This window comes from Oncorhynchus clarkii, chromosome 25 (genome assembly GCF_045791955.1).
Source record: "Oncorhynchus clarkii lewisi isolate Uvic-CL-2024 chromosome 25, UVic_Ocla_1.0, whole genome shotgun sequence".
NCBI lineage: Eukaryota > Metazoa > Chordata > Actinopteri > Salmoniformes > Salmonidae > Oncorhynchus > Oncorhynchus clarkii.
In genome coordinates this window covers 43,371,967-43,396,859 of record NC_092171.1, presented here as the reverse complement: position 1 = coordinate 43,396,859, position 24,893 = coordinate 43,371,967, and the positions used below count along the sequence as shown (strand labels likewise).

The following is a 24,893-nucleotide window of genomic DNA, read 5'->3' as shown; positions in this document are numbered from 1 at the left end:
CCTATGTGAGCTGTACTCTCTGACAAGACTGATGTTTAACTCTGACAGCAGCTCTCCTTCCATTGGCGTGTTCTACCCTGACCCCTGACCCCTAACCCCTGACCCCTGTGTGAGCTGTACTCTCTGACAGCAGCTCTCCTTCCATTGACGTGTTCTACCCTGACCCCTAACCCCTGACCCCTGTGTGAGCTGTACTCCCTGACAGCAGCTCTCCTTCCATTGGTGTGTTCTACCCTGACCCCTAACCCCTGACTCTTGTGTGAGCTGTGCTCTCTGACAGCAGCTCTCCTTCCATTGACGTGTTCTACCCTGACCCCTAACCCCTGACCCCTGTGTGAGCTGTACTCCCTGACAGCAGCTCTCCTTCTATTGACGTGTTCTACCCTGACCCCTAACACCTGACCCCTGACCCCTGTGTGAGCTGTATTCTCTGACAGCAGTTCTCCTTCCATTGACGTGTTCTACCCTGACCCCTGGCCCTTGACCTCTGACCCCTGTGTGAGCTGTACTCTCTGACAGCAGCTCTCCTTCCATTGACGTGTTCTACCCTGACCCATGACCCCTGTGTGAGCTGTATTCTCTGACAGCAGCTCTCCTTCCATTGACATGTTCTACCCTGACCCCTGACCTCTGACCCCAGTGTGAGCTGTACTCTCTGACAGCAGTTCTCCTTCCATTGACCGTTCTTCCTTCTCCCACTCTAACCAAGGTCCCCATGTAATCTGTAATCATGTTTCTGTCAGTCCACAGACCAGACAGTGTTGACCCCCAGACCAGCACAGTGTACCACCCTCACGGCTTCGGGCCGGCCCAACACTGTAGCCAGTCCTACTACGGCTGCTGCCCAGACGGCGCCACGGCAGCCGGGGGGGCAGGGGGTCTAGGCTGCCCACAGGTGTCCCGCTGGGCTCCACGCCCCGAGCAGGCTTTCTGCACAACCACCAGGTAAACCACACGCACACGCACGGTTCTCTGCTCAAACTCTCCCTCCCTCTCTCTCTGTCTGTCTGACTAAATCCCTCCCGCTCTGTCTGTATGACTAAATCCCTCCCTCTCTGACTGTCTGACTAAATCCCTCCCTCTCTGACTGTCTGACTAAATCCCTCCCTCTCTGACTGTCTGACTATATCCCTCCCTCTCTGTCTGTATGACTAAATCCCTCCCTATCTGTCTGTCTGACTAAATCCCTCCCCCTCTGTCTGTCTGACTAAATCCCTCCCTCTCTGTCTGTCTGACTAAATCCCTACCTCCCTCCCTCTCTGTCTGTCTGACTAAATCCCTCCCTCTCTGTCTGTCTGACTAAATCCCTACCTCCCTCCCTCTCTGTCTGTCTGTCTGACTAAATCCCTCCCTCTATGTCTGTCTGTCTGTCTGTCTGACTAAATCCCTCCCTCTCTGTCTGTCTGTCTGTCTGACTAAATCCCTCCCTCTCTGTCTGTCTGACTAAATCCCTCCCTCTCTGTTTGTCTGATTAAATCCCTCAGGTATGGATGTTGCAGGGATGGTGTGACTGTATCACAGAGGCCCAACAGGGAAGACTGTCTGGAATATGTTCCTCAAGTAAGGACCTGTACTTCCTCTATCCTATAACCTCCTCTCTGAGCCCCTCTCTATCCTATAACCTCCTCTCTGAGCCCCTCTCAATCCTATAACCTCCTCTCTGAGCCCCTCTCTATCCTATAACCTCCTCTCTGAGCCCCTCTCAATCCTATAACCTCCTCTCTGAGCCCCTCTCTATCCTATAACCTCCTCTCTGAGCCCTTCTCAATCCTATAACCTCCTCTCTGAGCCCCTCTCTATCCTATAACCTCCTCTCTGAGCCCCTCTCTATCCTATAACCTCCTCTCTGAGTCCCTCTCAATCCTATAACCCCTCTCTGAGCCCCTCTCTATCCTATAACCTCCTCTCTGAGCCTCTCTCTATCCTATAACCTCCTCTCTGAGCCCCTCTCAATCCTATAACCCCTCTCTGAGCCCCTCGCAATCCTATAACCTCCTCTCTGAGCCCCTCTCAATCCTATAACCTCCTCTCTGAGCCTCTCTCTATCCTATAACCTCCTCTCTGAGCCCCTCTCAATCCTATAACCTCCTCTCTGAGCCCCTCTCAATCCTATAACCCCTGTCTGAGCCCCTCTCAATCCTATAACCTCCTCTCTGAGCCCCTCTCTATCCTATAACCTCCTCTCTGAGCCCCTCTCTATCCTATAACCTCCTCTCTGAGCCTCTCTCTATCCTATAACCTCCTCTCTGAGCCCCTCTCTATCCTATAACCTCCTCTCTGAGCCCCTCTCTATCCTATAACCTCCTCTCTGAGCCTCTCTCTATCCTATAACCTCCTCTCTGAGCCCCTCTCAATCCTATAACCCCTCTCTGAGCCCCTCTCAATCCTATAACCCCTCTCTATCAAAGCCTCATGTCCCTCTCTCTCTCTCTATCAAAACCTCATGTCCCCCTCTCTCTATCAAAACCGTGTCCCCCTCTCTCTCTCTCTCTCTTTCTCTCTATCAAAACCTCTCTCTCTCTCTCTCTCTTAGGGTTGCCACCTGTTAGATAAAATACGGAACGGTTTCGTATTTCACTGAAAGAATAAACCTTTTGTTTTCGAGATGATAGTTTCCGGATTTGATTTAATGACTAAAGGCTTGTGTTTCTGTGTTATAATATTATAATTAAGTCTGCATTGTGTGTGTGTGTGTGTGTGTGTTCGTGTGTGTGTGTGTGTGTGTGTGTGTGTGTGTGTGTGTGTGTGTGATGCACAACTATTTGTCCCTGTGGCGTATTCCCATTGATTTTATGAGTGTGTGGTTTATGTGTCTGTGTGTTCTTGCGTGTGCGTGTGTGTGTGTCTGTCAGTGTATATCTGTGTTTTGTGTGTGTGCGGGCGCATGCGCACACGCATGTGTATGTGTGTGTGTGCGTGCATTTGTGTGTGTGTGTACGTGCGTTTGTGTGTGTGTGTGTGTTCGTGTGTGTGTGTGTGCATGCATTGCCCTCAGATGGATACACAGGATATTTTTATTACAGAAACCCAACATTAGTGTGAATAATAGGTATTAGATATATATATATATATTTTATTTTTATTTTAATTTCACCTTTATTTAAACAGGTAGGCTAGTTGAGAACAAGTTCTCATTTTTCAACTGTGACCTAACCAAGATAAAGCATAGTAGTATGATTTGATATTTGTTAGAGCAGTCTGACTGAGCGGTGGTAGGCAGCAGCAGGCTCGTAAGCATTCATTCAAACTTTACTGTGCCAGTAAAGCAATACTTAGCAATGCTTGAAGCACAGCGCTGTTTGACTTCAAGCCTATCAACTCCTGAGATTACTAAATACTAAAGTGCCTATAAGAACATCCAATAGTCAAAGGTATATGAAATACAAATGGTATAGAGAGAAATAGTTGACGCGTCATAATTCCTATAATAACTACAACCTAAAACTTACCTGGGAATATTGAAGACTTGTGTTAAAAGGAACCACCAACTTTCATATGTTCTCATGTTCTGAGCAAGGAACTGAAACGTTAGCTTTCTTACATGGCACATATTGCACTTTTACTTTCTTCTCCAACACTTTGTTTTTGCATTATTTAAACCAAATTGAACATGTTTCGTTATTTACTTGAGACTAAATTGATTATATTTATGTATTATATTAAGTTAAAATAAAAGTGTTCATTGTTCATTCAGTATTGTTGTAATTGTCATTATTACAATTATATAGTTGAAGTCGGAAGTTTACATACACCTTAACGAAGTACATTTAAACTCAGTTTTTCACAATTCCTGACATTTAATCCTGAGTGATTTCTTTCATCACGTTCCCTGTGGGTCAGAAGTTCACATACACTCAATTCGTATTTGGTAGCATTGCCTTTAACCTTTTGTGACTAGGGGGCAGAATTTTCATTTTTTGCCTTTAAATTGTTTAACTTGGATCAAAGGTTTTTGGGTAGCCTTCCACAAGCATCCCACAATAAGTTGGGTGAATTATGGCCCATTCCTCCTGACAGAGCTGGTGTAACTGAGTCAGGTTTGTAGGCCTCCTTGCTCGCACATGCTTTTTCAGTTCTGCCCACAAATTTTCTATAGGATTGAGGTCAGGGCTTTGTGATGGCCACTCCAATACTTTGACTTTTTTGTGGATATAGATACTTTTGTACCCGTTTCCTCCAGCATCTTCACAAGGTCCTTTGCTGTTGTTCTGGGATTGATTTGCACTTTTCGCACCAAAGTAAGTTAATCTCTAGGAGACAGAACGCGTGTTTATACTTGCGTACTTGCGTACTATTGTTTGTACAGATGAACGTGGTACCTTCAGGAGTTTGGAAATTGCTCCCAAGGATGAACCAGGCTTGTGGAGGTCGACAATTCTTTTTCTGAGGTCTTGGCTGATTTCTTTTGATTTTCCCACAATGTCAAGCAAAGAGGCACTGAGTTTGAAGGTAGGCCTTGAAATACATCCACAGGTACATCTCCAATTGACTCAAATGATGTCAATTAGCCTATCAGAAGCTTCTAAAGCCATGACATAATTTTATGGTATTTTCCAAGCTGTTTAAAGGCACAGTCAACTTAGTGTATGTAAACTTCTGACCAAACTGGAATTGTGATACAGTGAATTATAAGTGAAATAATCTGTCAGTAAACAATAGTTGGAAAAATTACTTGTGTCATGCAGAAAGTAGATGTCCTAACCGACTTGTCAAGACATTTGTAGAGTGGTTGAAAAACGAGTTTTAATGACTCCAACCCAAGCATATATATCTTCTGACTTCAACTGTACATATAAAAATTGTCCGATGTATTGGCTTTTTTTGGTCCTCCGATTATCGGTTTCGCCGCAAAAAAAAAAAAAAAAAAAAAAAAAAAAATCATATTCAGTTGACCTCTAGTTGACCTCTTGTTTAGTGTGTTTCAATTGTCCCAGAAGTTGTTCGATTCTATGGATTCTTCAATTACATTGAGCTGATTTCTGACGTGCTGTTCCTTCTTTTTTCGTATTGTATATTTCTGTATTGTTTTAGTGATTCACCATAGTGTAGGCTCATGTTTTCTGGGTCTCTATGTTATTGGTTGGATAGGTTTCTCAATTTATTTTCTTAGGTTTTTGCATTCTTTATCAAACCATTTGTCATTGTTGTTCATTTGCTTGACATTTCAAGTTGTCTGAAAGGGATTGAATGTGTTGTTGCCTAATTGTTTTTTGGTAGGTATCCACACTACTTTCCTTCCTTCTATAGTATTTCTTAATATTATTCAGTTCCTTTGGCTTTGATGCCTCATGATTTGAGTATTGCTCTGTTCAAGTAGACTGTGATTTTGCTGTGATCTGATAGGGGTCTCTCTGTCTCTCTCTCTGTCTCTCTCTCTCTCTCTCTCTCTCTTTCTCTCTCACTGGCTCTTACTGTCTCGCTCTTTTCCTCTCTCCTCCTCCCAGGCTCCTCCTCCAGCTGAGAACAGTATCCAGTGTCGCCTGACCACCTACGGGTGCTGTTTCGACCGTATGTTCGTAGCCGCAGGTCCCAATGGAGAGGGCTGCCCCAACCCACCATACAACGGTAGGACAGGGGAGGGGGATGAGGGAATGGGAGGAGGGGGGGAGCGAATTAGAGGAGTGGGAGGGGAGGAGGGAGAAGGGAACGAGGGGAGGAGGAGGGAGAAGGGAACGGTAGGAGGGTGAAGGGAAGAGAGAATAGGTTTCAGTGAGGAAGGGAGAGGGGTATTATCTCTGCTCGATAGAAATACTGACAGTAGCGGTTTAGCTTGTTATTGTTCATTCGTTATTGTTGTGCCTTGAATACGACATTATATTAATACAGTATAAAACACGAAAAACCTATTGTACCTTTTTACAGGTGTACCAGCTTTTGTTTATGCTCATTGGTTGATGTTCTAATGGACTAAAAGGAGAGAAGTGTGACATGTCTTCCTGTTTCTCTGTAGTTCCCAGAACCACCTGTTCTCTGCCCAAGGCGGCCGGCTCCTGCAGTGGCTGGACGGGCCGATACTTCTACGACGTCACCGCCTCCAGGTGCTCCCACTTCTGGTACGGCGGCTGCCACGGCAACAACAACAACTTCCTGACGATTGCCGATTGCCAAAGGACGTGCCCCGGTGCCCAGGTCAACCAGATGAGCCAACCCAGTAGCCAATCAATCCAGACGATTCAGCTGAGTCAACCCAGTCAGCCGGGAACAGGTCAGGACATGAGCAAGGTCTTGACGGTGCAGCGCGGCAGCTCAAGGGGCTCAACCGGCGGGCGCCAGGGGACCAGCGCTGCCGACCACGCCCACCGGGCCAGAGTCCATGTCCGCCGCCCCGCCCCCTACGGCGTCCTGCACGAGGTAGCGAGGTAAGAACCCGAGGACCGTCCAGGGGCGTCTAGCCATGCCCACCCCTGCTGCCTCCGCCCGCTGCCCCGCCCGCGCGCTGCCCCGCCCACAGCCAGCCGCCTGGCTAGGTGACGCTTCAACCCTGAGAAGGAAGCTGAGATGAGCCAGTGAGAAACAAAGAAGCTTAACAACATCCCACGGACCAAAGACAGACTTGCACACACACACACACACACACGCACACACACACACACACACAAACACATGTTAACAGGATGTATACAGTGAGCTCTAAAAGTATTGGGACAGTGGCACATGTGTTGTTGTTTTGGCTCTGTATTCCAGCACTTTGCATTTAAAACGATACAATGACTATGAGGCACAAATATCATAACCCCCCCTTGTAATGGGGAGAGGTTAGCATGTCTTGGTGGTATGATATGAAATGCTAACCTCCCCTGTTATTGTAATGGTGAGAGGTTAGCATGTCTTGGTGGTATGATATGAAATGCTAACCTCCCCTGTTATTGTAATGGTGAGAGGTTAGCATGTCTTGGTGGTATGATATGAAATGCTAACCTCCCCTGTTATTGTAATGGTGAGAGGTTAGCATGTCTTGGGGGTATGATATGAAATGCTAACCTCCCCTGTTATTGTAATGGTGAGAGGTTAGCATGTCATGGGGGTATGATATGAAATGCTAACCTCCCCTGTTATTGTAATGGTGAGAGGTTAGCATGTCTTGGTGGTATGATATGAAATGCTAACCCCCCCTTGTAATGGTGAGAGGTTAGCATGTCGTAGGGGTATGATATGAAATGCTAACCTCCCCTGTTATTGTAATGGTGAGAGGTTAGCATGTCATGGGGGTATGATATGAAATGCTAACCTCCCCTGTTATTGTAATGGTGAGAGGTTAGCATGTCTTGGTGGCATGATATGAAATGCTAACCTCCCCTGTTATTGTAATGGTGAGAGGTTAGCATGTCTTGGTGGTATGATATGAAATGCTAACCTCCCCTGTTATTGTAATGGTGAGAGGTTAGCATGTCGTAGGGGTATGATATGAAGTGCTAATCTCCCCTGTTATTGTAATGGTGAGAGGTTAGCATGTCATGGGGGTATGATATGAAATGCTAACCTCTCACCATTACAAGGGGGGGTTATGATATTTGTGCCTCATAGTCATTGTATCGTTTCAAATCCGAAGTGCTGGAATACAGAGCCAAAACAACAACAAATGTGCCACTGTCCCAATACTTTTAGAGCTCACTTCATACACACACACACACACACACACACACACACACACACACACACACACACACAAATACTGTATATATCAACCTCAAAGCCCACTATCGCCACACTGCGCTACCACAGATACCTCTCTCACACAGCGATACACATGCTTGACCTATAGCTTTTATACCTTTTCATCTTGACTATAATCCCAGATGTTGTTTACCTGACAGCGGCCATATTGGACAGTGCCATCTATACCTCTGTTGTCCCATAGATGAATCATATTTACTGTCCATGTTATCGGTCATCGCCACGTCTGTGTGACTTTCTGGTGTCATTCAATAAAACTGATATGTCATTCAATAAAACTAGTAAAGAGTCTGCTCTTCCTTTATCTGTGTGTTGGTCTGTCTGTATATCTGTCTGTGTGTTGGTCTGTCTGTATATCTGTCTGTGTGTTGGTCTGTCTCTATATATCTGTGTGTTGGTCTGTCTGTATATCTGTCTGTGTGTTGGTCTGTCTATATATCTGTGTGTTGGTCTGTCTCTATATCTGTCTGTGTGTTGGTCTGTCTCTATATATCTGTGTGTTGGTCTGTCTCTATCTGTGTGTTGGTCTGTCTATCTGTGTGTTGGTCTGTCTCTACATCTGTCTGTGTGTTGGTCTGTCTGTGTGTTGGTCTGTCTGTATATCTGTCTGTGTGTTGGTCTGTCTCTATATATCTGTGTGTTGGTCTGTCTCTACATCTGTCTGTGTGTTGGTCTGTCTATATATCTGTCTGTGTGTTGGTCTGTCTGTATATCTGTCTGTGTGTTGGTCTGTCTCTATATATCTGTGTGTTGGTCTGTCTCTATATCTCTGTGTGTTGGTCTGTCTATCTGTGTGTTGGTCTGTCTCTATATCTGTCTGTGTGTTGGTCTGTCTGTGTGTTGTTCTGTCTCTATGTCTATCTATGTCTATCTGTGTGTTGGTCTGTCTCTATGTCTATCTGTGTGTTGGTCTGTCTCTATGTCTGTGTGTTGGTCTGTCTCTGTCTATCTGTGTGTTTGTCTGTCTCTATCTGTCTGTGTGTTGGTTTGTTTCTATGTCTATCTGTGGGTTGGTCTGTCTCTATGTCTATATGTGTGTTGCTCTGTCTCTATGTCTATCTGTGTGTTGGTCTGTCCCTATGTCTATCTATGTGTTGGTCTGTCTCTATATCTGTCTGTGTGTTGGTTTGTCTCTATGTCTCTCTGTGTGTTGGTCTGTCTCTATGTCGATCTCTGTGTTGGTCTGTCTCTATGTCTATCTGTGTGTTGGTCTGTCTCTATGTCTATCTGTGTGTTGGTCTGTCTCTATGTCTATCTGTGTGTTGTTCTGTCTCTATGTCTATATGTGTGTTGGTCTGTCTCTATGTCTATCTGTGTGTTGGTCTGTGTCTATATCTATCTGTGTGTTGGTCTTTCTCTTTATCTGTCTGTGTGTTAGTCTGCCTCTATGTCTATCTGTGTGTTGGTCTGTCTCTATATCTGTCTGTGTGTTGGTCTGTCTCTATATCTGTCTGTGTGTTGGTCTGTCTCTATATCTGTCTATGTGTTGGTCTGTCTCTGTCTTTCTGTGTGTTGGTCTGTCTCTATCTATCTGTGTGTTGGTCTGTCTCTAGGTCTATCTGTGTGTTGTTCTGTCTATATATCTCTCTGTGTGTTGGTCTGTCTCTATGTCTATCTGTGTGTTGTCTGTCTCTATGTCTATCTGTGTGTTGGTCTGTCTCTATTTCTATCTGTGTGTTGGTCTGTCTCTATGTCTGTCTGTGTGTTGGTCTGTCTCTAGGTCTATCTGTGTGTTGGTCTGTCTATATATCTGTTGGTGTGTTTGTCTGTCTCTATATATATCTGTGGGTTGGTCTGTCTCTATGTCTATCTGTGTGTTGGTCTGTCTATATATCTCTCTGTGTGTTGGTCTGTCTCTATGTCTATCTGTGTGTTGTCTGTCTCTATGTCTATCTGTGTGTTGGTCTGTCTCTATTTCTATCTGTGTGTTGGTCTGTCTCTATGTCTGCCTGTGTGTTGGTCTGTCTATATATCTCTCTGTGTGTTGGTCTGTCTCTAGGTCTATCTGTGTGTTGGTCTGTCTATATATCTCTCTGTGTGTTGGTCTGTCTCTATGTCTATCTGTGTGTTGTCTGTCTCTATGTCTATCTGTGTGTTGGTCTGTCTCTATTTCTATCTGTGTGTTGGTCTGTCTCTATGTCTGTCTGTGTGTTGGTCTGTCTCTAGGTCTATCTGTGTGTTGGTCTGTCTATATATCTGTTGGTGTGTTTGTCTGTCTCTATATATATCTGTGGGTTGGTCTGTCTCTAGGTCTATCTGTGTGTTGGTCTGTCTATATATCTCTCTGTGTGTTGGTCTGTCTCTATGTCTATCTGTGTGTTGTCTGTCTCTATGTCTATCTGTGTGTTGGTCTGTCTCTATTTCTATCTGTGTGTTGGTCTGTCTCTATGTCTGTCTGTGTGTTGGTCTGTCTCTAGGTCTATCTGTGTGTTGGTCTGTCTATATATCTGTTGGTGTGTTTGTCTGTCTCTATATATATCTGTGGGTTGGTCTGTCACTATGTCTGTGTGTTGGTCTGTCTCTATATATATATTTGTGTTGGTCTGTCTCTGTCTATCTGTGTGTTGGTCTGTCTCTATGTCTCTGTGGGTTGGTCTGTCTCTAGGTCTATCTGTATGTTGGTCTGTCTATATATCTATTGGTGTGTTTGTCTGTCTCTATATATATCTGTGGGTTGGTCTGTCTCTATGTCTGTGTTTTGGTCTGTCACTATGTCTGTGTGTTGGTCTGTCTCTATATATATCTTTGTGTTGGTCTGTCTCTAGGTCTATCTGTGTGTTGTCCTGTCTATCTGTGTGTTGGTCTGTCTATATTTATCTGTGTGTTGGTCTGTCTCTATCTGTGTGTTGGTCTGTCTATATTTATCTATCTGTGTGTTGGTCTGTCTCTATGTCTATCTGTGTGTTGGTCTGTCTCTATGTCTATCTGTGTGTTGGTCTGTCTCTGTCTATCTGTGTGTTGGTCTGTCTCTGTATCTGTCTGTGTGTTGGTCTGTCTCTGTCTATCTGTGTGTTTGTCTGTCTCTATCTGTCTGTGTGTTGGTCTGTCTCTATGTCTATATGTGTGTTGCTCTGTCTCTATGTCTATCTGTGTGTTGGTCTGTCCCTATGTCTATCTGTGTGTTGGTCTGTCTCTATGTCTATCTGTGTGTTGTCTGTCTCTATGTCTGTCTGTGTGTTGGTCTGTCTCTATTTCTATCTGTGTGTTGGTCTGTCTCTATGTCTGTCTGTGTGTTGGTCTGTCTCTAGGTCTATCTGTGTGTTGGTCTGTCTATATATCTATTGGTGTGTTTGTCTGTCTCTATATATATCTGTGGGTTGGTCTGTCTCTATGTCTGTGTGTTGGTCTGTCACTATGTCTGTGTGTTGGTCTGTCTCTATATATATCTTTGTGTTGGTCTGTCTCTGTCTATCTGTGTGTTGGTCTGTCTCTATGTCTCTGTGTGTTGGTCTGTCTCTAGGTCTATCTGTATGTTGGTCTGTCTATATATCTATTGGTGTGTTTGTCTGTCTCTATATATATCTGTTGGTTGGTCTGTCTCTATGTCTGTGTTTTGGTCTGTCACTATGTCTGTGTGTTGGTCTGTCTCTATATATATCTTTGTGTTGGTCTGTCTCTGTCTATCTGTGTGTTGGTCTGTCTCTATGTCTCTGTGTGTTGGTCTGTCTCTAGATCTATCTGTGTGTTGTCCTGTCTATCTGTGTGTTGGTCTGTCTATATTTATCTGTGTGTTGGTCTGTCTCTATCTGTGTGTTGGTCTGTCTCTATATCTATCTGTGTGTTGGTCTGTCTCTATGTCTATCTGTGTGTTGGTCTGTCTCTATGTCTATCTGTGTGTTGGTCTGTCTCTGTCTATCTGTGTGTTGGTCTGTCTCTGTATCTGTCTGTGTGTTGGTCTGTCTCTGTCTATCTGTGTGTTTGTCTGTCTCTATCTGTCTGTGTGTTGGTCTGTCTCTATGTCTATATGTGTGTTGCTCTGTCTCTATGTCTATCTGTGTGTTGGTCTGTCCCTATGTCTATCTATGTGTTGGTCTGTCTCTATATCTATCTGTGTGTTGGTCTTTCTCTTTATCTGTCTGTGTGTTAGTCTGCCTCTATGTCTATCTGTGTGTTGGTCTGTCTCTATATCTGTCTGTGTGTTGGCCTGTCTCTATATCTGTCTGTGTGTTGGTCTGTCTCTATATCTGTCTATGTGTTGGTCTGTCTCTGTCTTTCTGTGTGTTGGTCTGTCTCTAGGTCTATCTGTGTGTTGGTCTGTCTATATATCTCTCTGTGTGTTGGTCTGTCTCTATGTCTATCTGTGTGTTGGTCTGTCTCTATGTCTGTCTGTGTGTTGGTCTGTCTCTATGTCTATCTGTGTGTTGGTCTGTCTATATATCTATTGGTGTGTTTGTCTGTCTCTATATATATCTGTGGGTTGGTCTGTCTCTATGTCTGTGTGTTGGTCTGTCACTATGTATGTGTGTTGGTCTGTCTCTATATATATCTTTGTGTTGGTCTGTCTCTGTCTATCTGTGTGTTGGTCTGTCTCTATGTCTCTGTGTGTTGGTCTGTCTCTAGGTCTATCTGTGTGTTGTCCTGTCTATCTGTGTGTTGGTCTGTCTATATTTATCTATGTGTTGGTCTGTCTCTATATTTATCTGTGTGTTGGTCTGTCTATCTGTGTGTTGGTATGTCTCTATATCTTTCTGTGTGTTGGTCTTTCTCTATGTCTATAGTGGTGTCTGGGGTCAACGTGGGCTGGTCCAGGTGAGTTATATAGTGGTGTCTGGGGTCAACGTGGGCTGGTCCAGGTGAGTTATATAGTGGTGTCTGGGGTCAACGTGGGCTGGTCCAGGTGAGTTATATAGTGGTGTCTGGGGTCAACATGGGCTGGTCCAGGTGAGTTATATAGTGGTGTCTGGGGTCAACATCAACATGGGCTGGTCCAGGTGAGTTATATAGTGGTGTCTGGGGTCAACGTGGGCTGGTCCAGGTGAGTTATATAGTGGTGTCTGGGGTCAACGTGGGCTGGTCCAGGTGAGTTATATAGTGGTATCTGGGGTCAACGTGGGCTGGTCCAGGTGAGTTATATAGTGGTGTCTAGGGTCAACGTGTGCTGGTCCAGGTGAGTTATATAGTGGTGTCTGGGGTCAACATCAACATGGGCTGGTCCAGGTGAGTTATATAGTGGTGTCTGGGGTCAACGTGGGCTGGTCCAGGTGAGTTATATAGTGGTGTCTGGGGTCAACATGGGCTGGTCCAGGTGAGTTATATAGTGGTGTCTGGGGTCAACATCAACGTGGGCTGGTCCAGGTGAGTTATATAGTGGTGTCTGGGGTCAACATGGGCTGGTCCAGGTGAGTTATATAGTGGTGTCTGGGGTCAACATCAACATGGGCTGGCCCAGGTAAGTTATAAGTGGTGTCTGGGGTCAACGTGGGCTGATCCAGGGTAGTTATATAGTGGTGTCTGGGGTCAACATCAACGTGGGCTGGTCCAGGTGAGTTATATAGTGGTGTCTGGGGTCAACATCAACATGGGCTGGTCCAGGTGAGTTATATAGTGGTGTCTGGGGTCAACGTGGGCTGGTCCAGGTGAGTTATATAGTGGTGTCTGGGGTCAACGTGGGCTGGTCCAGATGAGTTATATAGTGGTGTCTGGGGTCAACGTGGGCTGGACCAGGTGAGTTATATAGTGGTGTCTGGGGTCAACGTGGGCTGGTCCAGGTGAGTTATATAGTGGTGTCTGGGGTCAACGTGGGCTGGTCCAGGTGAGTTATATAGTGGTGTCTGGGGTCAACGTGGGCTGGTCCAGGTGAGTTATATAGTGGTGTCTGGGGTCAACGTGGGCTGGTCCAGGTGAGTTATATAGTGGTATCTGGGGTCAACGTGGGCTGGTCCAGGTGAGTTATATAGTGGTGTCTGGGGTCAACATGGACTGGTCCAGGTGAGTTATATTGTGGTGTCTGGGGTCAATGTGGGCTGGTCCAGGTGAGTTATATAGTGGTATCTGGGGTCAACGTGGGCTGGTCCAGGTGAGTTATATAGTGGTGTCTGGGGTCAACATGGGCTGGTCCAGGTGAGTTATATAGTGGTGTCTGGGGTCAACATGGGCTGGTCCAGGTGAGTTATATAGTGGTGTCTGGGTTCAACGTGGGCTGGTCCAGGTGAGTTATATGGTGGTGTCTAGGGTCAACGTGGGCTGGTCCAGGTGAGTTATATAGTGGTGTCTGGGGTCATCATGGGCTGGTCCAGGTGAGTTATATAGTGGTGTCTGGGGTCAACATCAACATGGGCTGGTCCAGGTGAGTTATATAGTGGTGTCTGGGGTCAACGTGGGCTGGTCCAGGTGAGTTATATAGTGGTGTCTGGGGTCAACGTGGGCTGGTCCAGGTGAGTTACAGTATATAGTGGTGTCTGGGGTCAACATCAACATGGGCTGGTCCAGGTGAGTTATATAGTGGTGTCTGGGGTCAACGTGGGCTGGTCCAGGTGAGTTATATAGTGGTGTCTGGGGTCAACATGGGCTGGTCCAGGTGAGTTATATAGTGGTGTCTGGGGTCAACATCAACTTGGGCTGGTCCAGGTGAGTTATATAGTGGTGTCTGGGGTCAACATGGGCTGGTCCAGGTGAGTTATATAGTGGTGTCTGGGGTCAACATGGGCTGGTCCAGGTGAGTTATATAGTGGTGTCTGGGGTCAACGTGGGCTGGACCAGGTGAGTTATATAGTGGTGTCTGGGGTCAACGTGGGCTGGACCAGGTGAGTTATATAGTGGTGTCTGGGGTCATCGTGGGCTGGTCCAGGTGAGTTATATAGTGGTGTCTGGGGTCAACGTGGGCTGGTCCAGGTGAGTTATATAGTGGTGTCTGGGGTCAACGTGGGCTGGTCCAGGTGAGTTATATAGTGGTGTCTGGGGTCAACGTGGGCTGGTCCAGGTGAGTTATATAGTGGTGTCTGGGGTCAACGTGGGCTGGTCCAGGTGAGTTATATAGTGGTGTCTGGGGTCAATGTGGGCTGGTCCAGGTGAGTTATATAGTGGTGTCTGGGGTCAACATCAACGTGGGCTGGTCCAGGTGAGTTATATAGTGGTGTCTGGGGTCAACATGGGCTGGTCCAGGTGAGTTATATAGTGGTGTCTGGGGTCAACATGGGCTGGTCCAGGTGAGTTATATAGTGGTGTCTGGGGTCAACGTGGGCTGGACCAGGTGAGTTATATAGTGGTGTCTGAGGTCAACGTGGGCTGGACCAGGTGAGTTATATAGTGGTGTCTGGGGTCATCGTGGGCTGGTCCAGGTGAGTTATATAGTGGTGTCTGGGGTCAACGTGGGCTGGTCCAGGTGAGTTATATAGTGGTGTCTGGGGTCAACGTGGGCTGGTCCAGGTGAGTTATATAGTGGTGTCTGGGGTCAACGTGGGCTGGTCCAGGTGAGTTATATAGTGGTGTCTGGGGTCAACGTGGGCTGGTCCAGGTGAGTTATATAGTGGTGTCTGGGGTCAACGTGGGCTGGACCAGGTGAGTTATATAGTGGTGTCTGGGGTCAACGTGGGCTGGTCCAGGTGAGTTATATAGTGGTGTCTGGGGTCAACGTGGGCTGGTCCAGGTGAGTTATATAGTGGTGTCTGGGGTCAACGTGGGCTGGTCCAGGTGAGTTATAGTGTTTAGTTTATTATGACCATTAGAGGTCATACTAAACCTGAGCCTGGTGTAGTACCACTAATAACCACTAGAGGTCATACTAAACCTGAGACTGGTGGTACTACCACTCATAACCACAAGAGGTCCTACTAAACCTGAGACTGGTGTACTACCACTCATAACCACTAGAGGACATACTAAACCGGAGACTGGTGTACTACCACTCATAACCATTAGAGGTCATACTAAATCTGAGACTGGTGTAGTACCACTCATAACCACTAGAGGTCATGCTAAACCTGAGACTGGTGTAGTACCACTCATAACCGCAAGATGTCCTACTAAACCTGAGACTGGTGTAGTACCACTCATAACCACTAGAGGTTACTAAACCTGAGACTGGTGTACTACCACTCATAACCACTAGAGGTCATACTAAACCTGAGACTGGTTTAGTACCACTCATAACCACTAGAGGTCATGCTAAACCTTAGACAGTGTGATCTCCTACCTCAGTGTGACTTGTAGATGGGGTTTTAGAATGTGGTGACACCTGTATTTTCCTCTCAAATCATTTGTTCAGGAACCAGTCATGAAGTTGCCCCACTCTTCCTCACAATGCTTCAATGGACGTGTAAGTTTAACCCTCCATTAGATCACTGGTTGTAATCTCTCCTCAGGGTCCCCAGACATCTATATACTATAACACTAGTCTAGTTTAACCCTCCATTAGATCACTGGTTGTAATCTCTCCTCAGGGTCCCCAGACATCTATATACTATAACACTAGTCTAGTTTAACCCTCCATTAGATAACTGGTTGTACCCTCTCCTCAGGGTCCCCTGATTTCTATATACTATAACACTAGTCTAGTTTAACCCTCCATTAGACAACATAACACTAATCCGTAAGGGTGATTGAGATCCTAAATGTGAAGGTATGAAGTATTCGCCTTCATCCCAAATGGCACCAAATTCCCTTTACAGTGGACCAGGACCTATAGGTAATATAGTGGACCAGGACCTATAGGGAATATAGTCGACCAGGACCTATAGGTAATATAGTGGACCAGGACCTATAGGGAATATAGTGGACCAGGACCTATAGGTAATATAGTGGACCAGGACCTATAGGGAATATAGTGGACCAGGACCTATAGGGAATATAGTGGACCAGGACCTATAGGGAATATAGTGGACCAGGACCTATAGGGAATATAGTGGACCAGGACCTATAGGGAATATAGTGGACCAGGACCTATAGGGAATATAGTGGACCAGGACCTATAGGGAATATAGTGGACCAGGACCTATAGGGAATATAGTGGCCCAGGACCTATAGGGAATATAGTGGACCAGGACCTATAGGGAATATAGTGGACCAGGACCTATAGGGAATATAGTGGACCAGGACCTATAGGGAATATAGTGGACCAGGACCTATAGGGAATATAGTGGACCAGGACCTATAGGGAATATAGTTCACCAGGTCCTGTAGGGAATATAGTGGACCAGGACCTATAGGGAATATAGTGGACCAGGACCTATAGGGAATATAGTGGACCAGGACCTATAGGGAATATAGTGCCCTATAGTGGACCAGGACCTATAGGGAATATAGTGGACCAGGACCTATAGGGAATATAGTGGACCAGGACCTATAGGGAATAGAGTGGACCAGGACCTATAGGGAATATAGTGTCCTATAGTGGACCAGGACCTATAGGGAATATAGTGGACAAGGACCTATAGGGAATATAGTGGACCAAGACCTATAGGGAATATAGTGGACCAGGACCTATAGAGAATAGAGTGGACCAGGTCTGGACCACTATAGAGGGGTTTAGAGTGCTGTACTGGTACCACTGTAGAGGGGTTAGAGTGCTGTACTGGTACCACTATAGAGGGGTTTAGAGTGCTGTACTGGTACCACTATAGAGGGGTTTAGAGTGCTGTACTGGTACCACTATAGACGGGTTTAGAGTGCTGTACTGGTACCTCTGGACCACTGTAGAGGGGTTTAGAGTGCTGTACTGGTACCACTGTAGAGGGGTTTAGAGTGCTGTACTGGTACCACTATAGAGGGGTTTAGAGTGCTGTACTGGTACCACTATAGAGGGGTTTAGAGTGCTGTACTGGTACCATTATAGAGGGGTTTAGAGTGCTGTACTGGTACCACTGTAGAGGGGTTTAGAGTGCTGTACTGGTACCACTATAGACGGGTTTAGAGTGCTGTACTGGTACCTCTGGACCACTGTAGAGGGGTTTAGAGTGCTGTACTGGTACCTCTGGACCACTATAGAGGGGTTTAGAGTGCTGTACTGGTACCTCTGGACCACTATAGAGGGGTTTAGAGTGCTGTACTGGTACCTCTGGACCACTATAGAGGGGTTTAGAGTGCTGTACTGGTACCACTATAGAGGGGTTTAGAGTGCTGTACTGGTACCATTATAGAGGGGTTTAGAGTGCTGTACTGGTACCACTGTAGAGGGGTTTAGAGTGCTGTACTGGTACCACTATAGAGGGGTTTAGAGTGCTGTACTGGTACCTCTGGACCACTGTAGAGGGGTTTAGAGTGCTGTACTGGTACCACTGTGGAGGGGTTTAGAGTGCTGTACTGGTACCACTATAGAGGGGTTTAGAGTGCTGTACTGGTACCACTATAGAGGGGTTTAGAGTGCTGTACTGGTACCACTATAGACGGGTTTAGAGTGCTGTACTGGTACCTCTGGACCACTGTAGAGGGGTTTAGAGTGCTGTACTGGTACCACTATAGAGGGGTTTAGAGTGCTGTACTGGTACCACTATAGAGGGGTTTAGAGTGCTGTACTGGTACCATTATAGAGGGGTTTAGAGTGCTGTACTGGTACCACTGTAGAGGGGTTTAGAGTGCTGTACTGGTACCACTATAGAGGGGTTTAGAGTGCTGTACTGGCACCACTGTAAGAGGGGTTTAGAGTGCTGTTCACACCAGTAGGAGCAGGGAATGTGGACCCAGTCAGTGTAGATGTGTTCAGGGTCAATAGACCAGAGGGTGATCCTGGAGTCAGATGGAGTGGGTCTGGAGCAATCTGCTTTCACGTCTGTCTGGTACTGTGCTGCCAGACACGGTTCTGTACAAAACCCCACCAACACACCTTCATTAAGACTCATTAAGGCACCAAGAGACAGATTGTCACAGCTCCACACCATCTTTAAGACTCATTAAGGCACCAAGAGACAGATTGTCACAGCTCCACACCATCATTAATACTCATTAAGGCATCAAGAGACAGATTATCACAGCTCCACACCATCATTAAGACTCATTAAGGCACCAAGAGACAGATTGTCACAGCTCCACACCATCATTAAGACTCATTAAGGCACCAAGAGACAGATTGTCACAGCTCCACACCATCATTAAGACTCATTAAGGCACCAAGAGACAGAATGTCAACAGCTCCACACCATCATTAAGACTCATTAAGACACCAAGAGACAGATTGTCACAGCTCCACACCATCATTAAGACTCATTAAGGCACCAAGAGACAGATTGTCACAGCTCCACACCATCATTAAGACTCATTAAGGCACCAAGAGACAGAATGTCAACAGCTCCACACCATCATTAAGACTCATTAAGACACCAAGAGACAGATTGTCACAGCTCCACACTGTCAATGGCCTTCTGGGCCATGATGAAACAGCATGTTTAGATGTGGTGTTATTGACTGGTCTCAGTACCATTCTCTCTAGCCAACGTTCCTCTCTTTACCTCTCCTTGTCTTTACAAAATACAATGACATGGAGTACAGGGAGTGGATTAGCTAAATCCAGACTGGGACCCAGGCTAAATCCGGACTGGGACCCAGGCTAAATCAAGACTGGGACCCAGGCTAAATCAAGACTGGTACCCAGGCTAAATCCAGACTGCTACCCAGGCTAAATCAAGACTGGTACCCAGGATAAATCCAGACTGGTACCCAAGATAAATCCAGACTGGTACCCAGGATAAATCCAGACTGGTACCCAGGATAAATCCAGACTGGGACCCAGGCTAAATCAAGACTGGGACCCAGGCTAAATCAAGACTGGTACCCAGGCTAAATCCAGACTGGGACCCGGGATAAATCCAGACTGGGACCCAGGCTAAATCCAGACTGGGACCCAGACTAAATCCAGACTGGGACCCAGGCTAAATCCAGACTGGTACCCAGGCTAAATCCAGACTGCTACCCAGGCTAAATAAAGACTGGTACCCAGGCTAAATCAAGACTACTATACAGGCTTTATCAAGACTGGTACCCAGGCTAAATCCAGACTGCTACCCAGGCTAAATCAAGACTGGTACCCGGGCTAAATCAAGACTGGTACCCAGGCTGAATCAAGACGGGTACCCAGGATAAATCCAGACTGGTACCCAGGCTAAATCCAGACTGGGACCCAGGCTAAATCCAGACTGGGACCCAGGCTAAATCCAGACTGGGACCCAGGCTAAATCCAGACTGGGACCCAGGCTAAATCCAGACTGGGACCCAGGCTAAATCCAGACTGGGACCCAGGCTAGCTATTTAGTCAGTGATTATAGGTACCGTCCTCTTCTACAACTTCCATTGCTATTACAGTCATCAGAGATGGAGTTATAAGACTCTATTACAGTCATCAGAGATGGAGCTATAGGACTCTATTACAGTCATCAGAGATGGAGCTATAGGACTCTCTATTACAGTCATCAGAGATGGAGCTATAGGACTCTATTACAGTCATTAGAGATGGAGCTATAGGACTCTATTACAGTCATCAGAGATGGAGCTATAGGACTCTATTACAGTCATCAGAGATGGAGCTATAGGACTCTATTACAGTCATCAGAGATGGAGCTATAGGACTCTCTATTACAGTCATCAGAGATGGAGTTATAGGACTCTCTATTACAGTCATCAGAGATGGAGCTATAGGACTATTACAGTCATCAGAGATGGAGTTATAGGACTCTCTATTACAGTCATCAGAGATGGAGTTATAGGACTCTCTATTACAGTCATCAGAGATGGAGCTATAGGACTATTACAGTCATCAGAGATGGAGTTATAGGACTCTCTATTACAGTCATCAGAGATGGAGCTATAGGACTCTCATACAGTCATCAGAGATGGAGCTATAGGAGTCTCAGAAACCTCTTTCTTCCACAAAACTACATGGAAAAGTAGAATGAACATCAAAACATTGTAGAAGAGAGACTACACTACTTGTCATTTCTTTACAACAGTTTGAACAAACAGCTGTGTGTGTGACGGTGACAACATGTGACTCAGAAAGGTCTCTGGGCCTTGTTATGCCAGTTGACATAGAAATGGAACATCATCTGTGGCTGTTGTGTTTGAGGAGAGGAGAGGAGAGGAGAGGAGAGGAGAGGAGAGGAGAGGAGAGGAGATTGCAAAGCTGCAGGTGTGTGTTGCACAGTGTGGGTTGGGTAAGGTTGTGGTGAGATGGAAGGCTGTTTCTCAGCATCCTGCCTGTGCTTCAGCGCGTTCTCTCTCTGTCACCACATCCTCTCCTCGGCTGTCTCTCTCTCTCTCTCTCTCTACCTCCACCTCCACCCCTGCAGAGCTGCAAGGCTCATTTTCACAACAACCACTAACACACACCACCCCCACTCTTCTATGCGATGGGAGCATACATTTCCTGTTATAAGGTAGAAATACAGCAATGTGATAATCACCACACTGTTTCTCCCCCAGACCATAAATGTATTTAGCAAAAAGGACAATTTATAACTTATATACAGCCATTAAACTTGCAGACGTCAACTGAAAGTGTTGAACTGCTGTGAATGTAGCCTGAAACTTCCTTTTGACTCAGAGGGAAATATGATCTGAGCCAGATAAACCCTATCTGGGTCAGATATAACTTTTCCACTTGAGTGTATAGGCCATGAGACCCACGATGCACTGCAGCGCTGCAGAGCATCATGGAAACGTCCTCTCTGTGTGGGCAGGAAGTGGTGAGTTTCTCAGAAACAGGTGTGATACAGACACACAACAGAATGAAAATAACTGCAAGAAAACATCCTCCGTTCATGGGAAGGATGAAGCTACTGTTGAAATCACAACTGTGTAGAGAGTTTCTGCTCCAACGAGCTTTGAGTAAATCAACCATCAATCAACCATTCAATTATATACATTTGTTAATTTGATAAAGAGTGTGTATTATTGTCAGTTTAAATTATATACATTTGTTAATTTGACAGTGTCTATTTTCAGATTAAATTATATACATTTGTTAATTTGACAGTTTTTATTTTCAGATGAAATATAAATTTGTTAATCTGACAAAGTGTCTATTGTCAGATTAAATGATAGACATTTGTTAATTTGACAGTCTATTATTGTCAGATTAAATGATATAAACTTGTTAATTTGACAGTCTATTGTTGTCAGATTGGTCATTGCCAAGCCCTTTTAATAAATTACGACATGAGTTCGGTTTCAACATCACTAACTTCTCTTAGCTGGAAATAAGTATCAGAGTCACAATCTGTCATTTACAACTTTATTACTGAGTAAAGAGAGAGTATATAGTAACAGTTTATGTTTTCCAGCTGATTGATATGCTAAAACTACACACAGGCAAACCAAGGGACAGATCAACATTTACTGGGGGGGGGGGGGTTGAAATTAGGGGGGGGTTGTCAACCTCTTTTTTGGGGCACGGGAGTTTTTTTAATTACATTTGCTCTTCCGCTTGTATTTTCCTAATAAACTATGGTTTGACTTTTGATATTACCCTAATAAAGTTTAGAAACGTTTGTGAAGGTTTGTTATGAAGTGGCTATTATTAAGCTTTAGCTACTGCAGGTCTACGGTACGAAGGCAGCGCATCCCGGCGCTCCAACGGACTCTGACAGTTGGATTTGAGTTGAGGAAGACTGTTTCAGCAGAGCTCCAACGGACTCCGACAGTTGGACTTGAGTTGAGGAAGACTGTTTCAGCAGAGCTCCAACGGACTCTGACAGTTGGACTTGAGTTGAGGAAGACTGTTTCAGCAGAGCTCCAACGGACTCTGACAGTTGGACTTGAGTTGAGGAAGACTGTTTCAGCAGAGCTCCAACGGACTCTGACATTTGGACTTGAGTTGAGGAAGACTGTTTCAGCAGAGCTCCAACGGACTCTGACAGTTGGACTTGAGTTGAGGAAGACTGTTTCAGCAGAGCTCCAACGGACTCTGACAGTTGGACTTGAGTTGAGGAAGACTGTTTCAGCAGAGCTCCAACAGACTCTGACAGTTGGACTTGAGTTGAGGAAGACTGTTTCAGCAGAGCTCCAACGGACTCTGACAGTTGGACTTGAGTTGAGGAAGACTGTTTCAGCAGAGCTCCAACGGACTCTGACAGTTGGACTTGAGTTGAGGAAGACTGTTTCAGCAGAGCTCCAACGGACTCTGACAGTTGGACTTGAGTTGAGGAAGACTGTTTCAGCAGAGCTCCAACGGACTCTGACAGTTGGACTTGAGTTGAGGAAGACTGTTTCAGCAGAGCTCCAACGGACTCCGACAGTTGGACTTGAGTTGAGGAAGACTATTTCAGCAGAGCTCCAACGGACTCTGACAGTTGGACTTGAGTTGAGGAAGACTGTTTCAGCAGAGCTCCAACGGACTCTGACAGTTGGACTTGAGTTGAGGAAGACTGTTTCAGCAGAGCTCCAACGGACTCTGACAGTTGGACTTGAGTTGAGGAAGACTTTCAGCAGAGCTCCAACGGACTCTGACAGTTGGACTTGAGTTGAGGAAGACTGTTTCAGCAGAGCTCCAACGGACTCTGACAGTTGGACTTGAGTTGAGGAAGACTGTTTCAGCAGAGCTCCAACGGACTCTGACAGTTGGACTTGAGTTGAGGAAGACTGTTTCAGCAGCCCAACCAGAGTAACTCCTATAATCTAACAATATAATACTAATCTTTATACAAAATATTCAGATAGAAAATGTTTGAATTACCCTCCTTCTGTAAGTCTATGTCTGTATAGCAGATGCAGTAGCCATCTAACATAAGGAAACGCATGTGGGTGTCGTAGCTTGCCACGGGCAAATCTCTATCTCTCTGGAGTTATTCTGGCCTAAGCTTCTCTTCCTTTAAAGAGGCTACGTATATACACACTACCGTTCAAAAGTTTGTGGTCACTTAGAAATGTCCTTGTTTTTGAAAGAAAAGCACATTTATGTCCATTAAAATAACATCAAATTGATCAGAAATACAGTGTAGACATTGTTAATGTTGTAAATGACTATTGTAGCTGAAAACGGCTGATTTTTTAATGGAATATCTACATAGGCGTACAGAGGCCCATTATCAGCAACCATCACTCCTGTGTTCCAATGACACGTTGTGTTAACTAATCCAAGTTTATCATTTTAAAAGGCTAATTGATCAAAAGAAAACCCTTTTGCTATTGTGTTATCACAGCTGAAAACTGTTGTCCTGATTAAAGAAGCAACAAAACTGTCCTTCTTTAGACAAGTTGAGTATCTGGAGCATCAGCATTTGTGGGTTCGATTACAGACTCAAAACGGCCAGAAACAAATAGCTTTCTTCTGAAACTCGTCAGTCTATTCTTGTTCTGAGAAATGAAGGCTATTCCGTGTGAGTAATTGCCAAGAAACTGAAGATCTCGTACAACGCTGTGTACTACTCCCTTCACAGAACAGCGCAAACTGTGTGGGAGGCTCCGGTGCACAACTGAGCAAGAGGACAAGTATTTTAGAGTGTCTAGTTTGAGAAGCAGACGCCTCACAAGTTCTCAACTGGCAGCTTCATTAAATAGTACCCGCAAAACACCAGTCTCAACGTCAGCAGTGAAGAGGTGACTCCGGGATGCTGGCCTTCTAGGCAGAGTTCCTCTGTCCAGTCTCAACGTCAACAGTGAAGAGGTGACTCCGGGATGCTGGCCTTCTAGGCAGAGTTCCTCTGTCCAGTCTCAACGTCAACAGTGAAGAGGTGACTCCGGGATGCTGGCCTTCTAGGCAGAGTTCCTCTGTCCAGTCTCAACGTCAACAGTGAAGAGGTGACTCCGGGATGCTGGCCTTCTAGGCAGAGTTCCTCTGTCCAGTCTCAACGTCAACAGTGAAGAGGTGACTCCGGGATGCTGGCCTTCTAGGCAGAGTTCCTCTGTCCAGTCTCAACATCAACAGTGAAGAGGTGACTCCGGGATGCTGGCCTTCTAGGCAGAGTTCCTCTGTCCAGTCTCAACGTCAACAGTGAAGAGGCGACTCCGGGATGCTGGCCTACTAGGCAGAGTTCCTCTGTCCAGTCTCAACGTCAACAGTGAAGAGGCGACTCCGGGATGCTGGCCTTCTAGGCAGAGTTCCTCTGTCCAGTCTCAACGTCAACAGTGAAGAGGCGACTCCGGGATGCTGGTCTTCTAGGCAGAGTTCCTCTGTCCAGTCTCCACATCAACAGTGAAGAGACGACTCCGGGATGCTGGCCTTCTAGGCAGAGTTCCTCTGTCCAGTGTCTGTGTTCTTTTTCCCATCTTAATCTTTTCTTTTTATTGGCCAGTCTGAGATATGGCTTTTCTTTGCAACTCTGCCTAGAAGGCCAGCATCCCGGAGTCGCCTCTTCACT

General features: G+C 45.8%; 1 protein-coding gene across 2 annotated transcripts in view; it reads left to right on the top strand.

The window, feature by feature from the left end:
- LOC139383553 (papilin-like) overlaps positions 1 to 6,588 on the top strand; it is an 89,112-nt gene extending 82,524 nt beyond the window's left edge. For both annotated transcript variants that reach the window (XM_071128132.1, XM_071128131.1), the window contains 4 exons: positions 744 to 945; positions 1,485 to 1,560; positions 5,445 to 5,565; positions 5,951 to 6,588. In XM_071128132.1, coding sequence (XP_070984233.1) covers positions 744 to 945; positions 1,485 to 1,560; positions 5,445 to 5,565; positions 5,951 to 6,363 — 812 coding nt within the window. In that variant the 3' untranslated portion in view covers positions 6,364 to 6,588. The remainder of the gene's footprint in view (positions 1 to 743; positions 946 to 1,484; positions 1,561 to 5,444; positions 5,566 to 5,950) is intronic.
- The last annotated feature ends 18,305 nt before the right edge of the window (positions 6,589 to 24,893 follow it).